Here is a 20114-nt window from a genome sequence, read left to right as displayed (position 1 = left end):
TCATGAAGTTGAAAGTGAGATTGTTCCTGAGAACTTGGAGGAGGCAGAACCTGAGCCAGAACCTGGATGTAGTTTCTGGGGAACAGATCATGAGCCAGAACCATTGGAAAGTATTTATTCTAGACCGAGGGGAAAGCCTTTTGGGGAAAGCTCTGATGAACTTATTACTACCCCTCAACGTTCTAGTAAAGCACTTGCCTTTTGCCTTTGATAGAAGATGATCCACCTCCTGACACTACTGGGTGGGCAACTAATCTATTCCTGGCTTGTCATCAAAATGATATGACTCTGCCTGACAATGTATATAGTTTATTGTTAAAGAAGCCTTCTCTAAGTCAATTGTTGACCGTTGCAAAATTAATGTTTACTATTCAGGTGCCAAAGGCTTTCAAGTGGGGAGAGGATGTAGCCGACAGTGGACTACAGTTACCTTGCTTCGCAGGCCACCCCCGTTATTCTCCATCCATTCCAATGTCACTCTAGTGCCAGGCTTCAATAACTGACATCATCTCTGTGAGCCAAGCTGGGAGGATTGTGGGACTGGTAGTCTTTTGATCTGCCATTCTGATGTTGTGATATTACCCCTGGACTACACCAGAGGTCTGTTCGTGTTGCCCAGAGACCTCTGGGAGGAACTACAAAAGGGGCAGCAGATCAGCCCTGCAGTCTCTTTTTCCTGGGCCTCACTCAGTAAGCACCTCTATGCTACTAAGAGAGAGGGCTGCAGCCTACCGAGTGACTCCAGACCAACTCTGCTTGTTGTTCGCAAGACATCTCCACAGCACCAATTCATCAGATGGATCCGACAATCACCCATGTCTAGCAACTGGAGGGTCATCACTGTTCGTCTCCCCAAAGGACATCTCATCCAAAGTTACTGTTTAGGAGGCTCCTATCCGGTTCTGCAGTTGGTGAGAGGGCAGATGCCCATTGTTCACAATCCTTACCTGGTTATCCTGCTTGAACATTTTGTACAGCCACCTTGTCCATGGAAACACTTTACTACATTGCATAAGACAATGTACATAGATATCCAAATCCTGAACTACTATAAGGAATTTCACTAGTCTGTTTAAAGCTGTCCTGCTTGCCATCACCTCACTGTGCCATATTTTGGATACAATTCAATGAGCTTCATCTGCCAGTGAAGACCATTGCAGGCCTGAGTTCTGGACATTGGTGTTGCTATCGTGGGCTCTATCCTACTCCTAAGATTTGGTCTCTCATTAGGAAATGAAGGTTAAATAGGCCAGCCTGGGATTCCCCCTTTTGTGTGTCATCATATTGCATTCATATATATATATATATATATCTTAGGTTTTACTGGAATAAAGGTATATGTAAAGAAAGGGGTTATTATCAATCTGGATAACAGCCAAGACTGTAACTAAACACAGCTTAGTTACAGTTCAACAGTAAAAAGGCACAATATAACAATATATATACACTATACTATATATATATATATATATATATAGTATAGTGTATATATATTGTTATATTGTGCCTTTTTACTGTTGAACTGTAACTAAGCTGTGTTTAGTTACAGTCTTGGCTGTTATCCAGATTGATAATAACCCCTTTCTGTACATATACCTTTATTCCAGTAAAACCTGAGATAATATCTATTTGACTTGTGTTGGAGTATCATTAAACTACTTCCGGACCACCCGCCGTCGTTGTACGTCGGCTGTTTGAAGTAGAATAACATTGGTATGGCAGCAGATAGCTGTCATAACCCCAGTATCCTATTCAACAGTGGGAGGTCAGCTTTCAGATAAAAGTGGTCTCTGCGGCAGCATCCCAGCGAGATCACTTTTATCAGGGGTGGAAGAGGACCTCCCGCTGCACTCAGGTCAACTCAGCCGTTCACTGGAGCCATCGGTAACGGCAGAGATGATCGCATCCTTCCCCCTGACAGGTTGGAGTCGAGTGAGGGAAAGATGGCCCCCACTCGACTCCAAAATATTGGATGGCGGAAGCAACATCAAACGTCACTTCTGTCCATTGCTATTAAATGGGATTTTTTGTTTTTTGTAAAAAAAAAAAATATTTATTTATTTTGCATTTTAGTGTAAATCATGCTTTATTTTCTATTTGAGATTATGCTTTTTTTTTCTATTACGAGGAATGTTTACATTTTTTTTTTAAAGGATAGTGTAAAACAAAAAAAAAAAAGTAAAAAAAAAAAAAAAAAGTAAAGCACCCTGTCCTGCCGAAGCAATTGCATACGTAAGTCATGCCCACATATGAAAACGGTGTTCAAACCACACATGTGAGGTGTCATCATGATTGTTAGAGCCAGAGCAATAATTCTAGCACTAGACCTCCTCTGTAACTAAAAACTGGTAACCTGTAGACATTTTAGAAAGTGTTGCAGATTTCTACAGTTTGTAATTCTAAAAAAGTAGCTGTTTGTCTTTGTCCATGTGCAAAATGTATGTTCATGGGAGTGTTTTCCTTATTATCAGTCAGCTGCTGCACTTGCAGGGCTCTAAGGAGGAAATTTGCAGGGTCTCCATCCCTTTAGATGTGATTTCCCTATCTCACCAAAAATGACATTTTTGTTGCAGGGGATGCCAAAACTCTGACTTGTGTCTTAGTGTAGACTTCTGGGAAAATCAGTACGCCAATCACACAAGCTGGAAATGACATTTCTGGAGGGAGTTTTGTAACGGTCCAGAATGCCTCCAGGTTGCAATATTGCATTGCATTTTACAGAAAATAACAGAGCTGCAGATTGAAAAGTAAAGGGAATTTTTAAAAACATTACATTACAATGTGACTTGTAATGCATTTGTACAGTATATTCTATATTATTTTTTTATTTCTATTTTTTTTTTTCCTCTAAAGTCGAGTTACCCTTTAACCACTTAAGGACCAACTGTCTTCATCATACTATGGCAGGTTGGCTCTCCTGGGCGAATCTCAGTAGATGTATGTCAGCCGCTTTAAGAATGATAGGGGGTGAGCTGGTATGCACGCATGCGGCATTATGTGGGAGCCAACGCACATTGACAGTGGTCGTGATGTCCGCCAGCCACCCGCGATCACTTCACAGAGAGACAGAATGGAGCTCTGTCAATGTAAACAGACAGATCCCCATTCTGACAGGGGAGTAGAGAGAGATCTGCTGTTCCTTGTGCTTAGGAACAGTGATCTCTCTCCTCCTCCAGTCAGTCCCACCCCCCCACAGTTAGAAACACCTCCCAGGGAACACATTCAACCCCACTGATCGCCCCCTAGTGTTAACCTCTTCCCTGCCAGTGGCATTTACACAGCAATCAGTGCATTTTTATAGCACTGATCGCTGTATAACAAAAGGCAGTGGTCCCAAAAATCTGTCCGCCGCAATGTCGCAGTCCCTCTAAAAATTGCAGATCACCGCCATAATAAAAATGCCATCAATTTATCCCCTATTTTGTAAACGCTATAAGTTTGCACAAACCAATCAATATATGCTTATTGAGATTTTCTTTACCAAAAATATGTAGAAGAATATATATTGGCCTAAACTGATTTTTTTTTTAATTTTGGGATATTTATTACAGTAAAGTAAAAAATATAGTTTTTTTTTTTTCAAAATTGTTGTTTTTTTTTTGTTTATAGCGCAAAAAATAAAAACCGCAGAAGTGATCAAATACCAGAAAAATAAATCTCTATTTGTAGGAAAAAAAAGGACATAAATTTACTTTGGGTACATTGTTGCATGACCGCGCAATTGTCAGTTAAAGCGACGCAGTGTCATATCGCAAAATATGGCCTGGTCATTAAGGGGGCTAATCTTCCAGGGTTGACGTGGTTAAAGGCAGTTAAAAAAAATGTCTGATGCCTAAAACAGTAGCTGTTTTTTTAAGTGGTTAAAGGCAGAACAGAAGCCCTGATCAGTGTAATGTAAGGTCAGTGTGTATATTTTCACAAGGCTTCTGAAGAAAGGTACAGTTGTATTTTTTTTGGACCTGTTCACACCTCCTTAAGCTTACTGAGTGCCCCATTATCATAGCTTTTTCATTTCGAATGGGCCCCATTGCAGTCAAAGTCACATGCTCTATGTGTTCATGCAATGATGTAAACAGGCTGTCAGACCTTTGGAACTTCTAGACAATATTGATAGCATCTTTGCTTTTTGCCAGTTTTATGTGCCCTTACCAGGTTTAAAATAAGGCAGGAGTTAGGCCTGATAGTCTAACATTGAGAGGGCACTTCAACTAAACATTGGAGAGCATATAGGACAAAAAGCAGTCCCTGGAAAATAATTGCTATAAAATCTAAGGACAGTGATTCAGATTTTTATAAATTCCCACATTTAGATTGTTCTGATATTATTTGTTGCAGGTAGTTACATTTCACCAACAATTTATGTAGTGCATTGCATATACAGTATACTGTACATTCATATAAGTGCCTGCCCCCAAGGAATTGTAAGGTCCCTAATGCTCATTCAAAACATAAACAATAGTGTACTAGGGACAATTTGGACAGGAACCAATTACCCTAGAGCAGGCATGTCCAAAGTACGGCCCACGGGCCAACTGTGGCTCGCATTTTGGTTTAATATGCCCCCCCCCCCGGTAATTTGGATTTTTATAACTTCTGTGGCCCCCAAGGCCACAAAAGATATATACCGTATTTATTGGCGCTGCCTCGGAGGGCACAGGGAGGGGCGGGACAAGTGCCATCAGATTGCATACAGGAAAATCTCCTGTTTACTCGGCAGCATCTGTAATAGGAAGTCCCGTCTCCTGGGTTGGCATTGGACGACTGTTCTGTCTATCATAGGAGGCAGGACTTTGTATTAACTGGTTCCTGACTGGCTCACACAGATTTACTGCGACAGAATGGCTCTCCTGGCCGAAATCCCATATGGAGACGTCCTTCCCTTTAGCTGCTACTAGAGGGCGCGATTGCTGACCCAATGCACCTGCCTGTCGGGCACAATCGCTGACAGCCACATAGGATCGCATGCACGAGAGCCAGCAAGGGGATTTGTGTGTGTAAACACACAAATCGCTGTGCTGTCAGGGGAGAGGAGACATATTGTTTGTTCCTACTAATTAGGAACAACGATATGTCTCCTTCCCTAGTCAGTCCTATCCAAATACAATTAGAACACACTGAGGGAACACACATTTAACCCCGTGATCACCCTCTAGTGTTAACCCCTTCACTGGGTGTCAGGGGAAAGGAGTCGCAGTGGTAGCATCATCACGCGAGCCTCTTGTCGTTTTTATGCATCCTGAGCCCGCACTTTAAGTGCTGCATTTGTGAGTAATGTTTTAATGAGGAAATAAACCGTTTTGATATACAGAGAGCATTAGATTTTGCCTTTTCTATTCCTATGTGCACCGGACCCCATTGAGGGAATTTTTACTGGCTGTTATCCATCCAATCAGCCGGAGGCAGCACGGACGGAATAATGCTTTGTACACACGGTCGGACATTCCAACCACAAAATCATGTGTGGCACTTTGTCCAAACGGAATTCTCTACAAAAGATCAGATTTTTTTGGTGGAAAATTTGAGATCCTGCTCTCAAATTTTTTCCTTCAGAATTTCCAATGGAAAAAGTCTGATAGAGCCCACACACGATCAAATGTTCCGACAATATAATCCGATCTGACCTTTTCTGTCGGAATTTCTGACCGTGTGCACAAGGCATAAGAGTTCCATGACCAGCTGATCTGTCTGTATCCCAGAGAGGGAACCTGCTTTATCTGACCTTCTGGTGAAACAGGGGTCAGAATGTGAGGTGAGTGGCTAGGATATTGAGGCGGAGGAGAGCACTTGCATTTTCAACATTTATGCACCAGTAGTGTGTTGTGTGTGTTTTGTGCAGAAGACTCTGAGGATTATATTTGTGCATTTAGACTCTTATTTTTATTCAATACATTTTTTTTTGAATGTGTGGACTTTATCTTTATTGTCTATTGTTCACTATTCCCAGTCAGGGAACACGAATATTTGATTGTGCACTCAGTATCTTGCTACATTGCAAGTTAATCATTTATTATTTTTTAAGGCGTTATTGGTAGTTATTTAGGAAGCGCAACACTGTTTTGTTATGTATATTCTATATGTGAAGTGAGTGCATTTTTTATTTTTTTTGGTGGGATTTTGTTATATCACCCACTACACATATCACTACATAGTGATTAAGGTTATTATTATTTGCGCTGGTAGACATTTGTTTTATTGGTTAAAACCTTCACTGCCTGTGAAATTTACACAGAACTGATATGCTGTATAAATGTCAATGGTACCAAAAATGTGTCAAAAATCTCAGATCTGTCCGTCGCAATGTCATAGTACCACTAAAAATCACAGATCACCACCATTACTAGTTAAAAAATAATAATAATAATAATAAAAATGCCATAAAAATGTCATAAATCTTTCCCATAGTTTGTAGACACCATAACTTTTGCACAAACCAATCAATATAGGCTTATTGCGATTTTGTTTGCCAAAAAATATGTAGAAAAATATATATTGGCCTAAACTGATGAAGACATTTTTATTTTATTTTTTAAATTGGGGATATTTATTTTAGCAAAAAGTAAAAAATACTGTGGGGCTGAAGTGGTAAAAGAGGTGAATCTGCATTCATGGCAATGGTAAGGCTGCATTCATGGCAATGGTAAGGCTGCATTCATGGCAATGGTAAGGCTGCATTCATGGCAATGGGGAGGCTGTATTCATGGCAATGGTGTGGCTGTATTCATAGCAATGGTGAGGCTGTATTCATGGCAATGATAAGTCTGCATTCATGGCAATGGTAAGATTGAATTCATGGCAACGGTGCGACTGCATTCATGGCAATGGTGAGGCTGCATTCATGGCAATGGTGAGGCTGAATTTATGGCACTTGTGAGGCTACATTCATGGCAATGGTGAGGCTGCATCCATGGCATTGGTGAGGCACTGATTAGGCTGCATTGATTGGCACTGAATAGACTGCATTGATGTGCACTAACCCATTTTTTTGCTTCACAGTTCTTTATTTAAAATGTAAGTTTTTTCTGAAACTTCCCACTTAAAGTGAAGGTGCGTGTTATACACTGATAAATACGGTATATGTAAATAACATGACCGAGCTGATCCTTAGTCCTGAGTGGCGCTCGTGGATTCATTGGTGGCGACCAAAGGTGTGTATATATATATATATATATATATATATATATATATATATATATATATATATATATATATATATATGAGAATTCTTGTTGGGCAGTGTATTAGTGCTCGGACAAACACACTAAAGCCTTGTACACATGATCCAATTGTTGGCAGGGAATTGTGGGGTGACAGACTGTTGCCCTAAAATTCGACCGTTAGTACGCTCCTTCAGACAATTGTTGTCCAACTTTCGGCCAACAAATGTTGGATGGCAGGCTTGTACATTTTTGGTGGACAACATTCTGTTGTCATATTTTCATATCGTCTGTACACAAGTCTGCTACACAAGTCCAAAGTACAAACAGGCATGCTCGGAATCAATGCTCACCAAAGACGACATTAGCAGAAGGAGCTCAAGAGCTGAAATTCCATGTAGTACGTCACTACGTTTGTATTTGTTGGCCGACAATTGTGTATCGTTAGTATGCAAGACAAGATCCAGGTACACACCCTTTTGACAAAAGTCTGACCCTCTGTTGGCCAACAATCTGTTTGTGTGTACCAGGCTTTAGACTGAATTTTAATGGTTCAAAGAATGTCAGGCAAAATAGTCGGCCCTCACGCATGTTCACTTCATCAAATCTGGCCCTTTTTGAAAAAGGTTTGGACACCCCTGCCCTAGAGGCATGTCTTTGGAATGTTGGAGGAAACCCATGGAAGGGAGAACCCATGGAAGAGATGGCAGTAGCAGTTTACGGATTCATTTAATTTGTTGCTTTCAGTAAAAATTAATTAATTAAGTGGTTTAGCTTAGTGTACAATATTTAGATTATGTGTGGCAGATTCACTATTATAGATAATATTGTGAGTAAAGATGTACAATACCTGCAAGAGTACACATGACTCTTCCTGATGCTACGTCTGAAGAACCCCTTACATCCATCACAGCTGGAGGCTCCATAATGTTTTCCTGTAGCTCTGTCTCCACAAATTGAACATACACTGTTGATTCCATTGTCAATTCCATTCATGTTGATTGATTCTCCAGGGGAACTTTCTAAGGAAAAAGTAGACATTTTATGTTTGATAAATAAAGTTATATTCATGCAATACATAATCCACCATTACCCCATGTAACCATGTAAACAAACCTTTTTAATACAGATCATATTTATGCATGCTTTCCAATTGTCCTGGATTTGCCAGGACAGTCAAGTTTTTTGGTAAACTGTCCCACTACAGCTTTATCCCAGGCTCTGTCCCAGGATCAGGACTGTGGGAACAGCAGCATGTCATTGCTTCCAGTGTCTGGATTCTCCTTTCTATCTCCCATAGAAATCTCTAGCACCCTCACTGTGTGCCATCTTAACGTGGTGGCAGAAGGTTTTTACCTTAAAGTGTAAATTCCCCTTTACAGAAAAATCTGCAAGGTGAACTTGCCCAGGACCCCCTCCTCGCCCCCCCCCCCCCCCCAGTCCTGCTGATCTGCAGCGTGGCAATCTCCAGTTCTGAGTCAGTTCTGAGCCCAGCTATCGCCGCCTCACTGGACCAGGGCTTAGAAATCCCCTTGGCATTCTCTTTACTTCTTCTCTGCTAAGAGGACGGGCTATGCGGGATCTGATTGTGACAGCGCCAACCAATTAGAATGCTTCCAAACATACCTCCTGATGGGGGACATTTTGGAGATTAAGCCAAGGGGATTACTAAGACCTGTTCCGGTGTGGAGGCTATGGCAGGGCTCAGAGCGGGAGATAATCATGCTGCAGCTCGGCGGGATGGGGGGGGTCCTGTGTAAGTTCGCTAATACAGTATACCATGGTCGCAATTGCATGCTTTACAGACATGGCAGAAACTATAGCATCACTACTGCCACCTATTTTTTTTATACCTTTTTTTTAATTGCTTAATGGCAATTTTACATTTCAAGACTACATTGCAACTGTGAGCCAAGTGTTTGGCTTCAAGTTGCAGAGTGGCCCATTGAACTCAATAGGGAGTTTGACAGGTGGTACTGCCTATAAAACTCTGCAGCCTGCATTAAAAATGCTGCAGCTGTGAAGTAAAGCATCGCAGCAATGGCATGTATAAAGCCCTGTCTGATGATATTAGAATTTGGGGGGTGGGCAGCCAGGAATAGCAGTAAATCCATGGCTCAGCTGCATGTGAAAAAGCCCCTAGGCTGCATTCACATTTGATGTTTCCTGAATGTGTGGCAAAATGTCCATATAACACACATTTTGCAGTGCATTTCAATAATGCACTGTAAATGCCCATGGTGCTGGTGGTGTCATTAATTGTTAATGGCACCCCAAATACAATTAGCAGACCCACATTTTGTCATTTGGCAGATTTGCAAATCTGCATGTCTTAAAAGGTCCTAGAGCCTCTATGATATATTTGTCACACATTTGGGCAACCCGTTCAAGTGAATGGGCTACCCAGGGGCGTAGCTATAGGGGTCTCAGGGGTCTCAATTGTGACCCCATGCTCAGGAGGCCCATGTAGCTCCCCTTTGCTCAAATCCATAGTACCCAGCACGGTGCGAGGGAGCATCAGAAGGGGTAGGGCGGGTGGTGGACAGTGATGGTGCAGTAGTGCAGGAGAGGAGCAGATTGCAGCCCCTTGTCCCCCCTGGACATTGATAGCATGGTGGGAGCACACATGAACCAGACTGGTATGTTAATTGAAACACTGTGCCATGTCCCTAAGCCTGCTTCACCCTTCTGTCACTGAGCCATATACTAATCAGTGGGATGGGGGAAAGAGGATCTGTCATGGGGGAGGGGATTGAGAGACTGGTAATCCTGCCCCCCTCACTGAACCCACTCACTGTCCTGTCCCTGAGCCTTATACCAGTCAGTGGGAGGGGTAAAGAGGTCCTATCATGGGGAGGGGATTGGAGACTGGTAAACATGCCCCCTGTCACTGATCCCGATCCAACCTCCTGTCCCTTAACCTTTCACTGGCAAGTGGGAGGGTTAAAGAGGACCTTTCATTGGGGAAGTGATTAGAGACTGGTAACCCTACCCCGGTCACTGAGCCAGCCCTGCCTTCCTGTTTCTGAGTCATACACCAGTCAGTGGAAGGGGGCAGAGGACCCATCATGGGGGAAGGGGGATCCAGAGAGGGCCAAACTACAAGTCTCAGAAGAGGGGGGAGGGGCAGAGGAGCCCATGAGGGTCAACAAAATATTACTTACACCGAACCACCTATGACCGACCTAAGTCCTGCTGCCCATAGATATAATAACAAACATAAAAACTACTGATACCAGTGGCAGAACTACCAGGGTAGGAAAGATCACCCATGTGACTGAGCCCTGGTGTTCTTCCACTCTTGGGCGGCCCCAAGACAGCAGGAAGGGGGCCCACTGCAGAACATGTGAATGGGTCCTGCTATGGGACTGTAATAAAGGGCCCTGTGACAGGAGTAAAGGGCCTCAGGATCATTGGGAAGGGCCCCAGGCCCAGAGGGATGGGCCCCTGCTGGATATCAGGATGGGCCCTTCATGGTATCTTGCACCAGAGCCCTGCAGGTTCTAGTTACGCTTCTGGTGCAACCCTATGTGCAAAAAACAAGGGGAAAAAAGGGGTTTAGGAATGTGTGATCATGCTATGTGAAGTATGAATGGAGCCTTAGGGGTGGCATATAGAAATGACTGGGCAGAGATGTCTGTCAGTTAGAGAGAGATGTATTCACTGGCTCCTATCTCCAGCACTGCAGTGGCAGCTAGTGTCTATCTGTATGCAGTTCTAGGCTGCCCCCTGGCATATTCACCACCTCTCCAAAATCCTAAAGTTTCTGTCGTTTCATTCCAGCAGCAACCCCCGCTCCCACACATACACACATTAGACATGTATGCTGTCAATAAATGTGTTTCGTTTCGTTCCATTCTGTTTCGTATTAGCCGTTATTTTGAATTTTCGTTTTCAGTTTGTTAGCTTTTCGTAACAATTACGAACATTTGTTATGATGAATTTATCATTATGAGAGGCTCCCACCATTCCTGTGCTGTGCTGACTTCTTGGGTTTTTAACTTCATCATAACTAATAATCATAATTAACAAAAATTCTTATTTTGTCGGATTCTGAATCTCCCATCGACTACCAGTACCAGTCTCCCACTCCCATATTAAAAAAGGTAATTTTCCCAACCCTCACTCAGCAGCAGAAGAAAACCTCTGATTGGTCAACAAAACACCAGTCACATTTCTGTTGTAACGGAATTTGGATCAGGAATGCGTAAACGAAATTTCATATTTCGTATAAAATTCGGAAGCATAGCAATTCATATTTCGGATCCTCCCAAATGTACAAATCTATGGAAATTTGTATGAATTTTCGAATTAGTCCGAAACGAATTGCACATGTCTAACACACACTCACCCCCTCCAGCTAATCCATTCAAACCCTACAGCCAGAACTGCAGTAAACACAGAGCACGGTCTGGAGGGAGGGGGATCAGGTGGAGCAAGCTTCCTGCTCTTTCATCACGCTGATAAGAGATAACACTGCCGGCTGTTAGCTGGAAGAAGACAGAGGGGAGTTTCAGGACCTATGAGGTGACAGGTGTCCCTGCTGCTCCAACACTTTGCAAGTATGTAGAACCGATCCCCCTGCAAAGCTGCCTGAGGGAAAAAGCCAGCAGCACTGCAGGGGGATTGACAGATATCACATGGCAGTACAGCTGGCTCTCCTGCTCAGCAGGTCCCGGGCCCCCCATTTTGATGGGGCTTGGGCCCATTACAGGAGGGCTGGCTTTACTGCCTTATCAACGGCCCTGCATATAAGTTATCCAGTCATGCAAAAGGCTATTTTCTTTTTATTAATTAATCTGAACCGTTGGGTATTGAAAGTGAAGGGGAAACTACTTTACATATGGATAATTTAAGTGAATATTCAGATTCTCAACTCCTTTAGTAAATTAGCGTTCTTGGGTGCATTCACATTCCTGACATATGTTAATACATTTTCAAAACTGTCAGGTCTGCATCAATTAATTTCTTTTTTTGAACTATGCAAGTTATAGCTACTACAGCTATAAAAATAATTTAGTGTACTTCTCAGCCATACTAGCTTCAATACAAAAAAAAAAAGGTTATGGTATCACAGTAAAAAGTAAAAATGTATATTATTATATGGTACTTCATAGTCATAGTAATGCTGCGTACACACGACCAAACTTTTTGACAGCAAAGGTCTGACGGAACAAATCTACCGGACAATTCAATCCTGTGTGGGCTTCATCGGACCTTTGCTGTTTAAAAATCAGACAGACTTTATATTTAAAACATGTTTCAAATCTTTCCGACGGACTTGAGTCTGGTCGAAAAATCCGTTCGTCTCTATGCTAGTCCGACGGACGAAAACCGACGCTAGGGCAGCTATTGGCTACTGGCTATGAACTTCCTTATTCTGGTCCGGTCGTACATCATCACGTTCAAATCTGTCGGACTTTGGTGTGCTTGTGTGTGGTCAAGTCCGTTTGTTCAGAAAGTCCATCGGAACTCCGCCGAAAGTCCGTCTGGAAGACCGTCAGACGGTCAGACCTAGTCCGTCGAAAAGTCCGGTCATGTGTATGTGGCATGAGAAAACCTGTCACATCATCCCTGTTTCCAAGGAGCTTTCCATCAATGTGTTTACCACAATCATACACCATTAAGAAACACAGCAAAGCATAGAGGGGGGGAAATGGATCCATGGCTAGGTTACCAATCCATTTCATTTGGAATATCAAAGTTATACAGGACTTGTAGCTGGATTAGGTGCAGTGCTTTTTCTGTATTCAATAAGTCACAGAATAAAAAAAATGAATATGTCAGTATTTAAAGAACCACTATCGTGATGCGTATATTCTGTATGAGTTTAATATATTCAGTTTGAGGCTAATACTTGTAATGATAGTATGCCATAGTTGTCAAGTGTCCCGCATCCTGCAGGGCAGTCCAGGGATTCTATATTTATGCTTCCATACTGTTTGCAAGATCCAGGAGACTATGCACTCTGCATGGCTATAAAATTACTGGTCTTAAGAGCTGCTAATGAAAAGGCTCCCACCTTGCCTTCTGCCCATTGAATGCATATGAGAAATTTTTTTCTGCAGCAATGCCAAGGATGAAAGGGACAATAAATACAAAAATTCAGTGCAGTCCATGCAGCAATATGACCCAATTATAAAATGTGTTAAAACATAAGTCCCAATCCAAGATACCACCAGCACACTATGTTCAAACAAAAATAAGAAACACATTTATTGGCATCAAAAGGAGCGATATTTTGCCGTTGCTAAAGACAGTGAGGACAAATGACAAGTATGAAAGGGAGATGCTGTCAGCTGGTGAGTAATCATAATATAAAGTCCTGCTTGGGGCTTTCTTTCAGCTGGTATGTACCAGTACTCAGTATCGTTACCTTTGGCAGACACAGGTCTCATCAGCACAACCCGCAATGACAGACAGCTCAACCAATCCGTGCTGTCATACAGAAACAAAGAGCTGGGGCAGAGGAACTCTAATGCCTCGTACACATGATCGGACTTTCCGCCAACAAAACCGTGGAATGTTGTCCAAAGGGTGTTGTCTCAAACTTGTCTTGCATACACTTGGTCACACAAATGTTGGCCAACAATTACGAACGTAGTGACGTACTACTAGACGTACTACGTGGTTTTTCAGCTCCTTAGTGCCACCCTTTGGGCTCCTTCTGCTAATTTCGTGTTTGGTGAGTGTTGATTCACGCTTTTCTTTTAGCATTTTTCATTTAGCGCTTTTCATTTTGTGCTCTCTGAACAGCCATTCATCAACCAGACATGTTACGGAATCAGAGGAGATAACATGTTATTTATTATTGGCCTTGGAGTTATTGCTTTGACATTTTTTTGGTTGAATAATAATTTGATTTGTTATATTTTCTATATTGTTGGATGCATAGAATGCACTTTTTGGTTAAGTTCTATTGGCAGATAGCAAGTCTAATTTTATTTGTTTTCTTTTTTTAATGCACAATAAAAAAATTGTGGAGAATAATACTTGGCTGTGTTTTTCTTCAGATGACAGTTTGGGAGTAGGCACAAGCATTTAAAAAAATACAATGTAAAATTGACAAGGGACACCAACATAGTTGTATCTTTAATCTTAAAAACTACAGGATAATGGTGTTGTGGTAACTTGCCCAAATAAAAAAAAAAACATAATAATAGTATGCTTGTAAAAAACTTTTGAAAATTCGTTTTCAATAACTCCATCAGTATCACCAGCAAAGCAGCTTCATTATTATCCCATTAAAGAAGAAGAGAATTGTGTGCTGCATTTGGAGATTTCATAATTTGCCACGTTACTAATGTTAATTCTCCATTACGAATGCTAGTTTACAAGACCAACCGCTTCTGGCTCGTCCTTGCTTCTGAGCATGCGTGTTTGTACTTTGGACTTTTGTCCAACGGATTTGTGTACACATGATGAGAAAATCTGACAACACATATTTGTTGGCGGAAAATTTGAAGACATGCTAGCCAACATTTGTTGGCAGAAAGTCCGACAACAATTGTCCGATGGAGCATACACACGATCGGATTTTCCGTCAACAGCCTGACATCGAAAATTTCCCGTCAGAAAGTCTGATCGTGTGTACGGGGCTTTACACTACTCACTTCCCTCTGACCGATGACATAATCTAATGCAGACCCTGGCAAAGGAAGAAAGTAGTGTTAGCGTTACTCATAATAGCAGAGAAGGTGTGCATTTGGATTTTTTTTAAACACTGACATCAATGATGGGACTCACTTATTCCCACTGACACCAATTATGGGTCTACGTTTATTCTCACTAACACCAGTGATGGGATTTATTTTACTCCTACTGTCACCCACAATAGGTGTTATTTTACTGAGACCTTTTCTCTTTGATACCCCCAGGCCCGATTCTGTCTAAAATTGCAAAGCAAGCGGTAAAAGGTGCCACAGCATAAAGCATACACAGTAAAGTAACACCCACCCACTTGGAAACACCCATATATGTCCAGTGAATGGCCTGTTTTGCATGCCATTATTTTTTCTCTGGCCCTGAAAGGTGTCCCTCCTAAATATTCTGTTAAACTCTGCTTAATTTATATTTTTCATGTAACTTTACAGTTGTGCTAAAAAGTTTGCATACCCCGGCCGAAAATTGTGAAATGTTGGCATTAATGTTGAAAAAAACTATCTTTTATTTAAGGATAGCAATCACATGAAGCCATTTATTATCACATCGTTTTTTGGATCCTTTTTAAATCATACTGACAACAGAAATCACCCAAATGACACTGATAAAAAGTTTTCATACCCTGGGCTGTTTGGCCTTGGTACAGACACCGAAGGTGACACACACAGGTTAAAATGGAAATGAAAGGTTAATGTTCAACATTTTTGGCTTTTTAAAGCACAATTATTGTCTGTTTATAAATAGTCAATGAGATTGTTAGCTCTCACGTGGATGCACTAAGCATGCTAGACACTGAGCCATGAGGAGGTAGAAAAGAACGGTTAAAAGACCTGCGTAACAAGATAATGAAATGGTACAAAAATGGAAAAGGATATAAAAATTATATCCAAAGCCTTGACTATGCCAGTTAGTACTGATCAATCACTTAATAAGAAGTGGAAAATTTTGGGATCTCTTGATACCAAGCCAAGGTCAAGTAGATCAAGAAAGATTTCAGCCACAACTGTCACAGGAACTGTATCGGGATATAAAGAAAAACCCACAAGTAGCCTCAGGAGAAATACAGGCTACTCTGGAAAAAGATGGTGTGTGTTTTTTTTTTTTTTAAGGAGCACAATATGATGATACTTGAACAAAAAAGAGCTGCGTGGTCAAGTAAGAAGCCAGAAAGAAGCCTTTACTGTAAAAATTTCACAAAAAAGCCTGGTTACAATATGCCCAACAACACCTTCACATGCCTCATTGTTTTTTGTTTTTTTTTCTGGCATTGGCACAGTAAAAGCTTCCTTCTGGCAGCTCAACCATACAGCTCTTTTTTGTTCAAGTATGGTTGAATTGTGCTCCTTAAAAACAACCACACCGTCTTTTTGGAGAGCACCCTGTATTTTGCCTGAAGTTACCTATGGGTTTTTCTTTGTATCCTGAACAATTCTTCAGCCAGTTGTGGCTGCATCCTTTCTTGGTCTACCTGAACTTGACTTGGTATCTAATAAGCCCCTAATTTTAAACGTCTTAATAAGTGATTAAACAGTAATGACTGGCAGGGCCATTTGGGTGATTTCTGTTATCATTATGATTTAAAAAGGATCCAAATAATTATGTGATAATAAATGGCTTCATGTGATTAATATCATTTAATAAAATACAGTTTTTTGTTCACTCAATCGATCACCTTCTAGTAAATGCCAAACTACCCTCCTATGAAGATCTTCAGAAGTGCTACAACCTTCCTCACAGAGGCTTTTACAAATACCTATGTATTTGTCACATATTGGGATCCATCCTCAAATCAGTCAATTTAATACAGCAAGAAGTACTCTCCTTCTACGCTTTTCCTAAACCCTGCAAAAGGGCATTACTTTTTTCTACCGACTACTCCTAAGCCCTATTTCCCAGGAGGGAACCCCATCAATGAAATCCTGGGAATTCGACCTTTCCAGCACTTTCAGTCTTGCTTAAAGGAACAATGCAACCAATAATCTTCTAAAAGTTTCCCACTGTACCTCACATTGGGAAGCCCACCTAAAATTTGTACACCACTGTTATCTTAACCCATAACGGATCTCCAAATTCTCCAGAAATACATCACCATCATGTTAGAGGAATTGTGGTGAGACAGGCTCCCTCTTGCATGTCTGGTGGCATTGCACCAAAATCATCCTTGTTTGGGAACAGATGTTCCAATTCCTCTCTACAATTACTGGCTACAAACAAAGCCAGATCCAACTATGGCCCTCCTTCTACTACAGCGCAACCAATGGCCTAAGTCCCATCTTGCTTTTATAATTCATAGCTTGATTGCTGCAAAAAAAGTGATTGCCTCCAGTTGGAAATGCATAGATCCACTGGACTTTGCCTAATTTCTGCCACACCTCAACATTCAGACCTAATACAAATTCATGTTCTCTGTTAAAAATGGCAAAAGCCAATCGTTCTGCGCACAGTGGTCAGACTGGCTCAACCACCCAGCTTGTACTGCTCATCTGTAATGGTGGCACGATAACCCCCACTTGTACTGCCTTTGGGGAGTCACCATTGATGTGTAAATCGCTTCCATTATTGTAGATTTATCCTATGTTTCTTACGTTTATGAACTGTACCCAGCCTTGTTTCTCTATTTTAATTTGCTTTCTTATGCCGTGTACACACGGTTGGAATTTCAGCCAGCAAAAGACCAATGAGAGCTTTTCGTCAGAAAATGCGACCGTGTGTATACTGCATCGTAATTTTGCTGGCCAAATATCCGCCAGAGAAAGATTGAGAGCAGGTTCTTAATTTTTCCAAAGTTTCTATCGGAAATTCCGATCGTGTGTATGCAATTCCGACGTGCAAAAACTCACGCATGCTCAGATTCAACTACGAGACAGAAGCTGCTGGCTACTGGCTATTAAACTTCCTTTTTACTATTCTCGTCGTACATGTTGTATGTCACAGTGTTCTTGATGGTCGGAATTTGGTGTGACCGTGTGTATGCAAGACAGCTTGAGTGAAATCCCGTCGGAATTTGTACAGGTCATAATTTGACTTTACTACTCATTCTCTACCAACCTTAATACTGTAACATTGCTACAGCATGCACATGTAAAAAAGTGAAATCCATGTATAGCATACTGTTAAATAAAAATAAAAACATTAAAGTAAAAAAAAAAAAAAAAAAACGTTTTAAAACGTATTAATGCCAAAATTTCACAATTTCTGCCAGGGTATGTAAACGTTTGAGCACAACTGTATATGAAGGCCAAGCTGTCAATTTAAAGCAACATTTACAAGGACTGGAACAAATTATAACACTGCTTGTTTTGTGTTGTATTGTACTCTTCTTGTATTGTACACCTTGTTGATGTGAATATTTCATTATATGCTCACATCTATTTTTAGTAGGTCGAGCAGATGCTTATCAATATGAGTGATCTATGCCATTACCATTTGCATAATTTTGCTGCTGGAGATTATGACAGTGGACACAGCACTAGAGGATTTTCCCTCTTGGATCAAATTAACCAGTGGCACTGACTATAAATATTTTGCCTTCTGTAGGCCTTATTGTTCTGCTTGCTGCAGACTACCATCATTGTCAAGCCATTGTTTAGCCAGAAAAGCCTCAGTTGTGAACACCCTTGACTTAATATCACTTTGCTATTAGTGTTTGACTTCTGACTGCTAGATTAAGTACTTGCTTGCCTCCATGGTGTCTAACGAAAGGACCTTAATGGTTGCTGAAAAGCTTAATGGTTGTCATTGTCTGTGTTTGGAGATGTGCACCTGCACCCACATGGCTGCCAAATTCGGTGCAATTGCTGCATCCCAGCTTACTTGATTAAGACTGCCTACATGGGGATACATGGAACACCTGTGCATCCCATGCAAGCAAAACACAGCCCTCACTTGGGTGTATGCTATAGTACAATGTTTCTCAACTCCAGTCCTCAAGTACCCCCAACAAGTCATGTTTTCCCTCAGATGAAATGGCCGTGGTAATTACTAAGGCAGTGAAATGGATCGAATCACCTGAGCAAAATAATGGAAAGTCGGAAAACATGACCTGTTGGGACTACTTGAGGACTGGAGTTGAGAAACATTTCTGTAATACACCCATGTGAATGATGTCTAAATATTCCCTTAGCCCCATCAATTTAAGCAGTCTCCCATTAGTGGCCACAGTTTGGCTGTGGTTTAATTAAAGTGATACTAAAGGTTTGCTTTTTATTTTCTCAATATGTTCCTTTAAGGTAGTGTACTGTTGGTTCACTTACCTTTTCCTTTGTTTTCCTTTGTAAATGTATTTTTTCTGTGTGTGAATTTTCAACTTCCTGTTCCTCCTCTAGAAGCCTTCCCCCATCATCCGAGCCGTTCTGGCTGGGGGTTAGTCAGCGTGCTCGCCCCCTTCCTTGGGACTACATCCCTGCGGGGAGATGCTGTGTGCATTCACAGGCATGGGAGGCAGGGGAGCCACAGGCGTGTATAAAATGCTGTAGCTCCGCCTCCCATTACTTGCTATTGTAATCTGAATGACCATCTCAGCACAGCCCCGCCTTTACTCCACCCTACTACACCCACTTTTTTGCTGAAGTGGAAGTGTGGCCCAGGTTCGTCATCACACAGCGAAAAAGCGGAACTGAGCATGCTAATGATAAGCATCAATTGTAGTTCCTTTGAAGCCACGACTTTGCTTCAGGAAGCATGCTCGAAAACCCGGAAGTTTAAGAGAACATACAGAGAGGAAAGGAGGAAGTGCTGATAAAGCCTATTTATCTAACAGGTAAATAAAAAAAAATGTGGCAGAAATAACAGCTAGATTCATGATCTATGCTCAGATATTGACAAAACATTTTTTGGCTTTACAACCCCTTTAATGTCCAGTCATCTTGTCCTTCTTTGCAGCATTCCTCCAATGAAGGAGAAGAGAGCAGGTACTGTAGCTGCACCCATGTATCTTAGCCGTTACCAGTCAGCCCGGTCTGTCAACATGTAAGGCAGAAGCACAGCCAGGTGGGTCAGGCAACTCTGATAAGCTAAGTTGTGCAGCCAGCAATTTTTTCTATTATTTTTTGTTCACTGGAGGTCAATCTCAGGAGTCAGGACACACAAACACATGAATCATAATTACTATCGTTTGCAGCTTAAGTTAATATAAATATAAAATTAATAGCTGTCATGAATAACAAATACACAGAAATGAGTTATGAAGAAGGAAAATACAGATCATTTTACATGCTTTAGGTAGGGCAGGAGATGTGAGCAGAAGAGTGACCTCATCAATGTTTTGCTGCTTCCTCAATGTCTAATTAACAGGCTAAG

General features: G+C 41.5%; 1 protein-coding gene across 6 annotated transcripts in view; it reads right to left on the bottom strand.

Annotated features, from left to right (window-relative positions):
* Positions 1–20114, bottom strand: part of HNF4G (hepatocyte nuclear factor 4 gamma) — a 201992-nt gene that overhangs the window by 33748 nt on the left and 148130 nt on the right. For all 6 annotated transcript variants that reach the window (XM_077492894.1, XM_077492891.1, XM_077492893.1 and 3 more), the window contains one exon: positions 8005–8176. In XM_077492894.1, the coding sequence (XP_077349020.1) occupies positions 8005–8150 (146 nt within the window). In that variant the 5' untranslated portion in view covers positions 8151–8176. The remainder of the gene's footprint in view (positions 1–8004; positions 8177–20114) is intronic.

Source organism: Lithobates pipiens, unplaced genomic scaffold (assembly GCF_037356315.1).
Source record: "Lithobates pipiens isolate NorthernLeopardFrog02 unplaced genomic scaffold, aLitPip1_a1.2 Scaffold_19, whole genome shotgun sequence".
Taxonomy (NCBI): Eukaryota; Metazoa; Chordata; class Amphibia; order Anura; family Ranidae; genus Lithobates; species Lithobates pipiens.
The sequence above is the reverse complement of the archived record's forward strand: the minus strand, read 5'-3'. Positions and strand labels throughout refer to the sequence as shown.